The sequence below is a fragment of the Ambystoma mexicanum genome, chromosome 7q (genome assembly GCF_040938575.1).
Source record: "Ambystoma mexicanum isolate Mex_15411 chromosome 7q, UKY_AmexF1_1, whole genome shotgun sequence".
NCBI classification, from domain to species: Eukaryota; Metazoa; Chordata; class Amphibia; order Caudata; family Ambystomatidae; genus Ambystoma; species Ambystoma mexicanum.
In genome coordinates, this window is record NC_090941.1 from 812,054,195 (window position 1) to 812,066,682 (window position 12,488).

The window sequence follows — 12,488 nt, forward strand, 5'->3', positions numbered from 1 at the left end:
GGCGCCCTCTTCTCCCAAAATTATAGCCACATTTTTCCCATGGAGCTTTGCAGAATTGAAAAACCCGCCATTTTTGTTTTGTTCAATGCAAGAGATAACCAGGGTTATAACAGGTATAACCAGGGTTAGCCGCAAACATAAAGCGGAAAGAAAGTCATATGGAGGAGGAAAAAGGAGGAAATAGCACTAGGCTAGATGTGGGGTGGGAGAAAGAGGACACCATTTGAAATTGGGGTGTGGTGGTGATGGGGACCAAGTTCAGAGCTCAAATGTTTTCGCATAACATGGGTTCTACTGGGGATAACCACTGCAATAGCAGAAAATGGGATCCGGAATGGAAGTGCTTCATATGAAAAAAGATATAGTTATGTGAGGGTGTTTATGGATAACTAGAGTTATTTGTAGCGCATTGCAAATATAACCGCTATGGGAAAAAAGAAATGGATAGAAGAGAGCGTTACAAAAGGCCATGGCTAGTGGCCAACAGAAACCTAGTGGTGTGGCTGCGGTCACGGCCAAAGGCCCTGGCTAGTGGGCTTGTTTAGGAAACCTATGGTAGCAATATGTAGAGTGGCCATGGCTAGTGGGACCAGAAGAAAGCTATTGGGGTAACATGTCAAGGGGCACAGCCGAAGGCCATGGCTAGTGGCCCGGTAGTGTTTTAAAATATACAGTGGCCACGGCCAAATGCCATGCTTGCTGGCCAGGGCCAAACGCCCTGGCTAATGGGCTAGAAAGACATGTATAGTGGCCACAGTCTAAGGCCGTGGCCTCTAAGTGGTTCCAAAAGAAACATATGATATGATTGGTTATTTATAACTCATTTAATACCCAGAGGTTTCTATGCGCGGACCCAGGGATCGAACCAGTGTTGCTCTATGTCGCCTTGGAAGGCAAGCACGTTACCCCTTAGCTATCCTCCCGAGACATTGGGGAGAACATGTACATTGGACACGGCCTACCCAGTAGTGTTTATAAGTATACATGGGGGCAGGGACAAAAGCCATGACCAAATATTATAAGAGAAGAGATTCACAATGACATACAAAATGGCATTATGGGGGACCTAGCAATATGGGGGTCATCAACAGAAGCGCTTCGAGTTAAACTGGTCATAACTTACCACATCTGCTGAATTTCAAGAGTTTTGTTGTGTTCAATCTGCGCAACTTAACTGCACCTTTTCTAAGGTTTTTCCATGAATATGTATTTATGGAACAAACTTTAATTTAAGTGCAATTAAATTGACAAGATTTCCAGTTTAGTTGGGCTCTTGATAGACTGTATGTTTGGAAAATGTCATCCAAATCCATCCAGTAAGCCAGAATTATCAGCCTCTCAGCCTCTCTGTTTTAAAAAAAAAACACACAAAAAGGCTGATATAAAGGTTTTAGGGAGCAGGGATCACCCCCATCTCTGTCGACTATTTTAAAAACTACTGGATGGAGTTACCCCAAACCACGCTTTATTTGGTACTAATATGTCGAGTGGTTTGCCCACAAACTGCACTTGTTCTCTGTGAAACTGTGGTGTTTTGTTTTGTTAATACGTTTTTCATTGTATAGCATTTTGATCTCAGTCTGCGGGGGGGTGGGGGGCTTGATAAAATCTTGTTCTAAACATTTCATCAAAATCCATCAAGCAAGTCAAAGTTTGGGGGAAAATTGCTGCTTTTTCATTTCTGAAATGACTCTCATGCTCTCAGCTGCAAAGCACCATACGGAACATGTAGCGATCATTTTTGGAGAAGGGGGCACCTCCTTCTCTGTCAAATATTTTAACAACTACTGGATGGAATAACGCCAGATCCCTCCCAGAAATCAAGTCAACTCTTCGTGCCCAATCTGTTTTGTACCTGTTCCAATTCCATCCAGCGGTTTTTGCTGTGCGCTGGGCAGATAGGTGGACTTTTTCTCTATGGGAAAATGAATGGGAGTAGGGCAAAAAAAAACGATTTTGCCCTCTTAGTAAATGTTTAATTTTTTAAGTAATCTTTTCCAGAATGTCCAGTCTTGGAGGTGGTGGGAAAAGGGGAGCCGTGAGAAACCTGTTGTTTGCAGACTTTCTGCCAAATTCATCATGCAACTCAAAAGGTATTAGCAATTAAATGTTTTGGTTTCCTATGGAACTTGATACTCACCTTAACTACAGTATGGCAAACGCTCCACTATAATATTCAGTGAAAAAACATGTTTTAAGAGAGAGTTAACACATAAAAACCCTTGAAATTCAGCACTCGCATTAGAAGCAAGTCCACCTTAACTTTGCGCCCCCTGTTGTGCAGCATATGACCAAAGCTATGACATCACTGAGGACAAAGGTTTTGTTGCTATGTTTCTTCCATGTTAAATCTTATCAGCTTAATTCTCTCTTAAAGTTTTTTTCTTGGAATGTCAAGGATTTTGCTATACTGTAGTTTCTTTGGGGCCCATTAGCCATGACCTTCAGCCGTGGCCACTTTACATGTTGCACCAATATGTTACTTTGGAGCCCACTAGCCATGGCCTCCGTCCATGGCCAGTGGCCAGAACCTTTGTCTTTGGCCACTGTTTTGTTGCATGAATATGTTTCTTTGTTGCCTACTAGACATGGCCTTGCCTGCCCTCTCTCATTCCCTGAACTCCCCCCCCCCAACACTTGTTTATTCCTTCAAGGGTATGGGAAAACATTGTGTTGCAAACTCTGTTCCTAGCCCACCTCCAACGCCCACATTTCACTTAGTGTCCTGTTGCCTCACACCCATCTCTTGTCTAGTGACATTTACTTATTTTCTGCCCGTAAATGGCATTTTTCGGCCTTTTGTTTTTCCGATAACCGAGGGCATACCCTTGGTTATATCTTGCATCAAAAGAAAAAATATGGCATTGTTTCCATTTGAACTTTGATATTTGTTAACAAATCTTTCCTAAACCTTTACATTCTGATGCCGAGGGAAGGGACGGTGGAGGGTTCAGTGGGATGTAGGACGTGCAAAATTGTCTGTAAAATTCCAGCCAAATCCATTGCACGAGTCAAGAGTTATTAACAATTCACTTTTTTTCAATTTCCTATGGAACTCACTACTTACCTTTACTATAGGATGGCAACCGCTGCCATATATATATATATATTCAATGAAAACACTTTGTTAAAGGGACCTTGTGGTTAAGTTGCACTATCAAAAACCTATGAATTTCAATGAAAAAACTTTGTTAAGGGGACGTTATGGTTAAGTTGCACTAATAAAAACCTTTGAAATTCACTGACACAACTTTGTTAAAGGGACGTTATGGTTAAGTTGCACTAATAAAAACCTATGAAATTCAATGAAAAGACTTTGTTAAAGGGATGTTATGGTTAAGTTGCACTAATAAAAACCTATAAAATTAAATCAAAAAACTTTGTTAAGGGGACGTTATGGTTAAGTTGCACTAATAAAAACCTTTGAAATTCACTGACACAACTTTGTTAAAGGGACGTTATGGTTAAGTTGCACTAATAAAAACCTATGAAATTCAATGAAAAAACTTTGTTAAAGGGATGTAATGGTTAAGTTGCACTAATAAAAACCTATAAAATTAAATCAAAAAACTTTGTTAAGGGGAAGTTATGTTTAAGTTGCACAAATAAAAACCTAGGTTGCACTAATAACAACCTATGAAATTCAATGAAAAACCTTTGTATGGGTTTAGCAACTTAACCATAACTCCATAACTACATGGCCGCTACCGCAGGCCATGTAATATATATTATTATTTATATTTATTATAAGCCATAATATAATAGCTAGGGGTGGCATGTGCATGGGTCGCTGAACCATAAAAATCCTCACCCATGTGGAAAGCAGCGGGTTATTCTGTCAAAGGGAAATGTGTTTTCACTTTGACAGTTTATGTTCCCCAGTGTGCATGTCCAATGGGACACTTTACTTTCCCGGGGATACACACTGCCCAACTACATGCCTGAATGGGAGAGGGAGCACTCCTGAGGGGTACTCCTGCATTTCTCTGTGCATCCAGATTCAATGGGGTGCTGGAAAAGTGGCATTGTGGCTCCACATATGATCTGGCGTGCTTCCTGGTCCCAGTTCTTGTGAGCGGAAGCCAGGGGGCCCTTGTCACAGGAGGCGGCATTAGGCAGGAGCACGAGCTGAACCGAGGCTCAGGTAAGTGACAAATGTATTTCATGTAATGCTATATGTGTATGTTTTTATGTGTGTATGTATGTATGTATGCATGCATTTGTGAATGAGCAATTATATGACATATAAGTGGTTTGGTGCATGCATGTGTGAATGAGCGAGTGAATGCTGCATGAATGTGTGTTTGAGTAAGCAAGTGAATGTTGCATGAATGTGTGTTTGAATGAGGCAGGGAATGGGGTGTGAATTTTGTTTGAAATTAATGTTGTTTGAATTAGCATTTCCTGCACTTTTCTTTGCCACATACGTTGCAGTAAAGATACAGTTGTGGCCATCTGAATCTGAACATCAGTTGTAAACACCGGTTTTAAAACATAAAGGTTGCGATTCTAACTGTTAATTTCATGCTGCCTTCATATGTGTTCATCAGTAGGTTGCGTTGAGGGGCTCTGCGTAATCTGTGTTGAGCGTCCATCTGTCTTGGTCCTCGCCAGAGAAAGGAGACAGATCCGATGGTGTGTCCTGAGGTGGAATACATTGGAATGGAGTGGGCCCGGAAACAAAATGAGTCCTTTATCATGTAAGTAATCCCCCCGGTGGTAAATTACTGCTCTGCTGAGATTAGCTTTCAATCGTCAATAAACCTGGGTGTCTAGCCGAGTGAAAATATAGCTACCGGGGACCTATTTTTTATTACTTTTCCAGCAGCTAAATAAATACAACTGGCAGGAAAACATATCATAGGCTCTAACATTATAAACGTCTGTGCTCGCCACACATAGGACAATCGGCAGCACCTGATGACTGTGGTAATTTCCATTTTCAAAGCTCAGAGCAGATCTTATTTCTGGTGGTAATTTCGATCATCGTTTCACAGAGTCTTGTTCTAGAATGAACGTTGTTGGTGGTAAGAAAAACAGAAGAGATGATGGGTGGAAGGTTTAGAATTAATTTTAACCTCTGGCATCCCGCTGGGCAACCCTCCAGACCATCATTGTTTGCCTGCCAAAACATTACAGAAAGGGAGAAGACCATATGCAAATCAGGCTTAGTCCCACACCACCACCTCTTTGTTTTGCTTTGTCACCCCAAGTGGGATGGTTATGCCCAGACGTGGATGAATATTATGCAGGATCAAGTCATGCAAACCCCACAATGATAACATTGGACTGAAAGAGATGCCTCCAGGTATCGTAACGGCTCGCTGTGTACAAAGACCTTGGCTATATCACTGGTGCGACTTTGCTTCTCTTAGTTAACAGAGAAAGGGGCAGTGCTTAATTTGTGTGGGTGTTTGCGAAGGCTCAGCCCAGGGAACCTTTTTTCTGAGCCCAGTTTTATTAAGTTGTGGTATTTTGGCAACTTTATTATTTAAATTGTCAATTGTCATAGTAACTCAACAAGCAAAAACAGTGTGGCCTAGGTTGGCAGGTCGTAGCTAATTATGCATTTTCATGAATACCAATGAGTTGTAAGGAGATAATGCTGGTCACTCATGCTAGTCATGCCTGCACACTGCTCCGCTCAGCCAGCATGGTGGCAAATTCTCTACCTTACTAACCAGCAGCACTGCCACAGAACGGTGGGTTGCCAACAACATGACAGTCACTAGTGAGCAGCCCAACATAGGCACACGGTCAGAGAAAAGACCAATGTCGGAGAGGAGTGCCTGTCACAAGTGGCAACATATACAAGAAGACCACACTGCAGTGTTAGACAGGAAAAGTCATTAGTTCAGTAATGATTTTACCTGAATGTGTCCATCAAATTGCCATGGATTCCCTTTTGACTTTTGTTAGATAGTCAACATGTTCCACTTGCTACTGATATAATTCGAGCACAATGTCAACGATGATGTGTTTTAAAGAAAAGTCTCCTGATGCAGGGTATACATTGTCACTTTGTGCTAACTGCTGAATAGTATGAACTTGTGGGCTATCGGTCTTGGCAGGTACCCATACCTTAATATGACTAATAGTTCTACTTTGGTACCTTGGTGAGGCGCTAATCCCCCAATGGATAGCTGCACTAGTGTTCTTGTTGAATAACCATGACATTAGTCTTGGACTTGTGTGCCCATAAATATTTATTGTGTTATTTGCCCATATGTAGACACGTGTTTTGACTGTGCATTGGTCTTTTTTCAAAAGTGGGCTTTTAATGGTCTTCTTTTCCTCTTTCTGAATAATGAGGAACTTAACTGGGGCAGTTTTGTATGGACAACAATTCCCTTGCACACGATGGTGCTTTTAGTGTTAAACAAAGAGAAACGAATCCACACTAAAAACAACTCATTTTGTTGTCATTATTCATATGGGTTCATCTAATGATGCGCTCGAGGAGACACAAGTTAAAATAAAACTAAGCACGTGTCTGAATATATCATCATTTATTGATAGTAATCCAGTAAATAGTGACTGGTATCAATTCAATGAAAAATACCTAAAACTTAAAACCAATATTTTTCCAAAGAGGTAAACATTGTATTTTGAATTAGCATAAAGTAAATAAAGTTTTCAAAGAAATTAAGAAACAAACAGAATTGAAACAACATGAAGTATAAAATACAATTTGCTAATGAAAACACAAAAGTTGAATTTAGAAACTGAAAAAACACATGGGGCATCATAACAAGTGCGGCAGTAAGGGGTTAACGGTGCTGGCACCTTTAACCCCGTACCGCCTCATTACGAGGTCCCCTCGCGGGACCTGCTCTGGATGTCTTGTCAGACCAGACGTCCTTTGTGGGTCCCGCGAGGGTACCAGCATGCTAACAATGTGCCTGTCATTAACGGGCCCTTTGTTAGCATGCTCCCCATTCCATTGAGCCCTACAGGGGCTCAATGGGAATGGGGATGGTCCGGGTTCTCTGAATGGGGACATACCGGGCCCTCCAAAGTCGGAATGGTCCGGTATTTCCCCATTCAGAGACCACGGACCCGGATCCTAGTTTGGAGGCAGCCATGCCCTTGTGAAGGGCATGGCTTCCTCCAAACTCGTAATGAGGCCCATGGACTCAAATCAGACAATCATAAAAGTTGTTTTTGTTTTTCTGTGTTCTAGAGTCACGATTAATAAATGATCATGTCTATAGTCTGCCATGATGGTGCTTGTAAGCACGCGGAGCACCATCGGGGCATTTTATCCTTCAGTAAGATTGGGACACGTTAGTACCGGTGTAAGGGAATTTTTATCCCATACAAAACTGTCAGTGAGAAGTTCCTCATTATTCAGTAAGAGAAAAAGAAGATAATAGAGCACAGTTTTGAAAAAGACCCATGCACGGTCAAATCACGTGTCAACATATGGGAAACTAACACAATAAAGATTTATGGGCACAGAAGTACAAGACTAATGTCATGGTTATTCAACAGGAACACTAGTTCAGCTCTCCATTGAGGGGCTCGCGCATCACAGTGTTTTTTAAAGATGTTATTCCAAGCCACAGCTAATATGTTATATCGACACTGCCAGAATCAGATCATTCATCACCTGCAATGAACTGGTGGGAGATGCAGCTTTAACCACAAATATGTTGACACTGTATGAGGCAGGCGTGGGTGGTGTCCACCCCGGTGTGTCACAGGCGTGCTAGACAATATTTGGACCCTGGCACTTATTTCCTTACAAATTAAGCACTGGAAGGGGGGTTTGAATATGGAGGATGAAACAGCCACTTACCTCCCATGTTATCACTAATTCGTTTCTCCTTCCGGTTCCTCCGCTAACATTTGCTGGAGCTGTCTTTGGCACTGTTTAAAGAACAGAAAAGCAGGTCTGAATATCTGAGCTATACAATTATTTGTCAGAGACACACTATGTGTGGATGGATAACATTGGAATATCTGAAGTTAATGGCACATATGGAACACAAGAAAAAGAGCAAGAAGCCCAGAGCTTAAGTAAAATAAAATTAAGCGTCATTTGTAGAAAAAAAAAAAACAACATAATTTTCAGCAGGCCTAGTAGCTCTTAGTTGTGATTCATCAATATCGCGTGATAACACAACTTCACAACCCAAAAACTCTGAGAAAGAGAAATACATTCACAGCTTTAGAACTTGCAAACACGTCTGCGTGCCTATTAAGAAGATTTTCGGAACAGTTAGGTTTAGGGGTCAGACTCTGTGTTGTGAGGGATACAAAACTTTGTCCAATTATCATACTAATACATGCAGAACGTCTGTTGGATGTCATGATATTTTACTCATGCGCTTGGGAAGACACTGCAGTAAAAGTCCTTCTGTACAGGTACTACAGCAACGCACAGGACATAGCAGTTAATACTGGGAGCGTTGCACTGTTTGCCTGTGCTATAGCACTGCCCTACACAGACATAGCGCAGTGATAATGACGTACTACAAGACTGAATGAGAGAATGGTCCATTTCGCTGTGCTCACTGCATTCTTCACCAGTGGTACTCAAGAAGCAGCAGTGGCAAACGCAAGTGCGATAAATCAAAATTACTTGAACTTTGCACTTTGTAGGAAAGCAGATCAGCACGTATGCTTTTAGAACTCTCTTGAAGCAGACATAGGATTTCTGTAACAGGGCCTACATTCAAACAAGTATTGACAAAGTGAATAATTATGGAAGAAGCACACTTAGGGGGTAATTCATAGAATCCAGCGCACAAGTGGCGCACGCGGCTGGCGCACAATGTGCGCGTGCGACATTCTGCGCCAGCCGCAAGCGCTAAAATCCATTTCCGTGCACATCGTATTCATGGATTTCAACAACCAAAACCAGCCTTGGCGCAGAGTTGCGCAGCGACCCTGCAGCAGCGCCAGTTACGCCCCAACCCCTCCCCGTGCGCCATGCACAGCGCACAAATCCCGTACATGGCGCACAGGCCCCCAACCACGAAAACGCCTGTTAAACTCCCCGCGCACCCCTCGGAATACATGTACACCCCGGCGCGGGGAGTTTCACACGCGATTGGCCCTGTGCGAGCGGGGTACTTGTAAAACTGGGGTTCGCGGGAAGTATCACACGCGATTGGCCCTGTGCGAGTGGGTTACTTGTATTACTGGGGTTCGCGGGAAGTGTCACACGCGATTGGCCCAGTGTGAGCGGGGTACGTGTATTACTGGGGTTCATGGGGAGTTTCACACGCGATTGGCCCTGTGCGAGTGGGGTATGTGTATTACTGGGGTTCGCAGGACGTTTCACACGCGATTTGCCCTGTGCGAGCAGGGTACGTGTATTACTGGGGTTCATGGGAAGTTTCACACGCGATTTTGCTGTCAGAGCGGGGTGTGTGTGTTTCGGGGGTGTGCGTGAAGTTTCACACGCGATTTCGCTGTCAGAAGTTTCACCCGCGATTTCGCAGTCAGAGCGAGGTACATGTATTTCGGGGGTGCGCATGAAGTTTCACACGCGATTTTGCTCTCAGAGCGGGGTACGTGTATCCAGTGTGGTGCGCGGGGAGTCCCACACGTGAATTGGCAGGGTGGGTCCTCCCAGGTGTCCCCTCTACCCCATCCACGGCCCCTGCAGGCAGCCCACACCACAGGGGACTACCCTGCACCCCTGGACATGTCCCGCAGGCAGCCCATCCACCATGGGCATGCCCCCCAGCCAAGCCACATGTCACGTTGCAATATGATCACCAACCCATGTCCCTCAGCACCCCCACCCCCCAGCAGTGAGTGGCACCTGCCAGCAGGCCCCACTCATGTCCCCCTGCAACCCCACCCCCCAGCAGTGAGGGGCACCTGCCAGCAGGCCCCCACTCATGTCCCACTCATGTCCCCCAGCACCCCCACCCCCCAGCAGTGAGGGGCACCTGCCAGCAGGCCCCTATCATGTCCCCCTGCACCCCCACCCCCCAGCAGAGAGGGGCACCTGCCAGCAGGCCCCCACTCATGTCCCACTCATGTCCCCCTGCACCCCCACCCCCCAGCAGTGAGGGGCACCTGCCAGCAGGCCCCCACTCATGTCCCACTCATGTTCCCCTGTACCCCCACCCCCAGCAGTGAGGGGCACCTGCCAGCAGGCCCCCAATCATGTCCCTCTGCACCCCCACCCCCCAGCAGTGAGGGGCACCTGCCAGCAGGCCCCCCACTCATGTCCCCCTGCATCCCCACCCCCAGCAGTGAGGGGCACCTGCCATCAGGTCCCCACTCATGTCCCACTCATGTCACCATGCACCCCCACCCCCCAGCAGTGAGGGGCACCTGCCAGAAGGCCCCCACTCATGTCCCACTCATACCCCCCTGCACCCCCACCCTCCAGCAGAGAGGGGCACCTGGCAGCAGGCCCCCACTCATGTCCCACTCATGTTCCCCAGCAGTGAGGAGCACCTGCCAACAGGCCCCCAATCATGTCCCCCTGCACCCCCACCACCCAGCAGTGAGGGGCAACTGCCAGCAGGCCCCACTCATGTCCCCCTGCATCCCCACCCCCAGTAGTGAGGGGGACCTGCCAGTAGGCCCCCACTCATGTCCCACTCATGTCCCCCTGCACCCCCACCCCCCAGCAGTGAGGGGCAACTGCCAACAGGCCCCCACTCATGTCCCACTCATGTCCCCCTGCACCCCCACCCCCCAGCAGTGAGGGGCACCTTCCAGCAGGCCCCCACTCATGTCCCACTCATGTCCCACTGCACCCCTACCCCCAGCAGTGAGGGGCACCTGCCAGCAGGCCACCACTCATGTCCCCCGCACCTCCACCCCCCAGCAGTGAGGGGCACCTGCCAGCAGGCCCCCACTCATGTCCCCCTGCATCCCCACCCCCCAGCAGTGAGGGGCACCTGCCAGCAGGCCCCCACTCATGTCCCACTCATGTCCCCCAGCACCCCCATCCCCCAGCAGTGAGGGGCACCTGCAGGCAGGCCCCCAATCATGTCTACCTGCACCCCCACCCCCCAGCAGTGAGGGGCACCTGCCAGCAGGCCCCCACTCATGTCCCCCTGCATCCCCACCCCCCAGAAGTGAGGGGCACCTGCCAGCAGGCCCCCACTCATGTCCCCCTGCACCCCCACCCCCTGCAGTGAGGGGCATCTGCCAGCAGGCCCCCACTCATATCCTACTCATGTCCCACTGCACCCCCACCCCCAGCAGTGAGGGGCACCTGCCAGCAGGCCCCCACTCATGTCCCCCTGCACCCCCACCCCCCAGCAGTGAGGGGCACCTGCCATCAGGCCCCCACTCATGGCCCTCTGCACCCCCACCCCCCAGCAGTGACGGGCACCTGCCAGCAGGCCCCCAATCATGTCCCTCTGCATCCCCACCCCCAGCAGTGAGGGGCATCTGCCAGCAGGCCCCCACTCATGTTCCACTCATGTCCCCCTGCACCCCCAGCAGTGAGGGGCACCTGACAGCAGGCCCCCACTCATGTCCCCCCTACATGAAATAAAGATGCACAATCATGGCCAACTTCTACACCAAAATACCACAGCATGCCACCCCATTCTTGAGACGTAATGATTTCCCAATCCACCCCACAATGACATGCCTATCTCAAGGCACACACCAAAAGTCAACTATGTACATCAACACATGTCGGTCACACACACACACTGGTTGGCATTGATTGGGTAAACCCACATTTTCACATGCATTAACCCAATGAGCGAACCCCACACATGGAACTAAAATATCAAAATGTATTATGTACAAAAATAAAGCAATGAAATGAAAGCATAAAAAAATAGCAAACATGAAATGAAAAACATGTGCAAAAGATGAGTAAATGAAAAGTATAACCAATCCAAAGAAATCCGAAAGAAAAATAGTCCAAACTCTCCCTCCACCAATGCAAATCCAAAGGAAACGTAAAAAGAAAAATCCATTTATCCATGCTGAAATCAAAAGAAAAAGTTCAAACTAATCCATTGTCCAACTATGTACAATCCATTGTCCAAAAGAAAAATCCATTAATCCATGTTCAAAATCAAATAAAAAGTTCAAATAAATCCATTGTCCAACTATGTTCAATCCATTGTCAAGGGTCCATGAGACCAACAAAGGAAATTAAACCTACCTGAGAAACAACCTAATAAAAAAACTATATACAAATGTGTGTAGCATAGTCCATTCACCACAAATCAAAGGAAAAGGAAAAGGAAACTTAACTCTAAAAACTATTTACAATGACAGCGGGCTAGTCCGATGGCTCACTTCCCGATTTCCCGGGCCAGGGCATCATCGAACTCCTTCTCGATGTCCCGGGGCGGTCCTCTTCCATGGCCCCGAGGGTTCGCAGGGACGGTGACATGTGGACCTCCAACTCCCTGCGAATTGCCTCGAGGCACTCGGCCCGCCTCAGAGCCCTCCGCATGGAGTTCTCCGCCCTGACCATTGTGAGCCGGGCCTCTTCCGCCCGCTGCCGCTCTGCATATATGGCCTGGCCCAACCGCTGCCAC

General features: G+C 46.8%; 1 protein-coding gene across 6 annotated transcripts in view; it reads right to left on the bottom strand.

Annotated features, from left to right (window-relative positions):
- Positions 1-12,488, bottom strand: part of CNTN5 (contactin 5) — a 3,106,629-nt gene that overhangs the window by 260,623 nt on the left and 2,833,518 nt on the right. For all 6 annotated transcript variants that reach the window (XM_069639123.1, XM_069639125.1, XM_069639124.1 and 3 more), the window contains one exon: positions 7,802-7,872. In XM_069639123.1, coding sequence (XP_069495224.1) covers positions 7,802-7,872 — 71 coding nt within the window. The remainder of the gene's footprint in view (positions 1-7,801; positions 7,873-12,488) is intronic.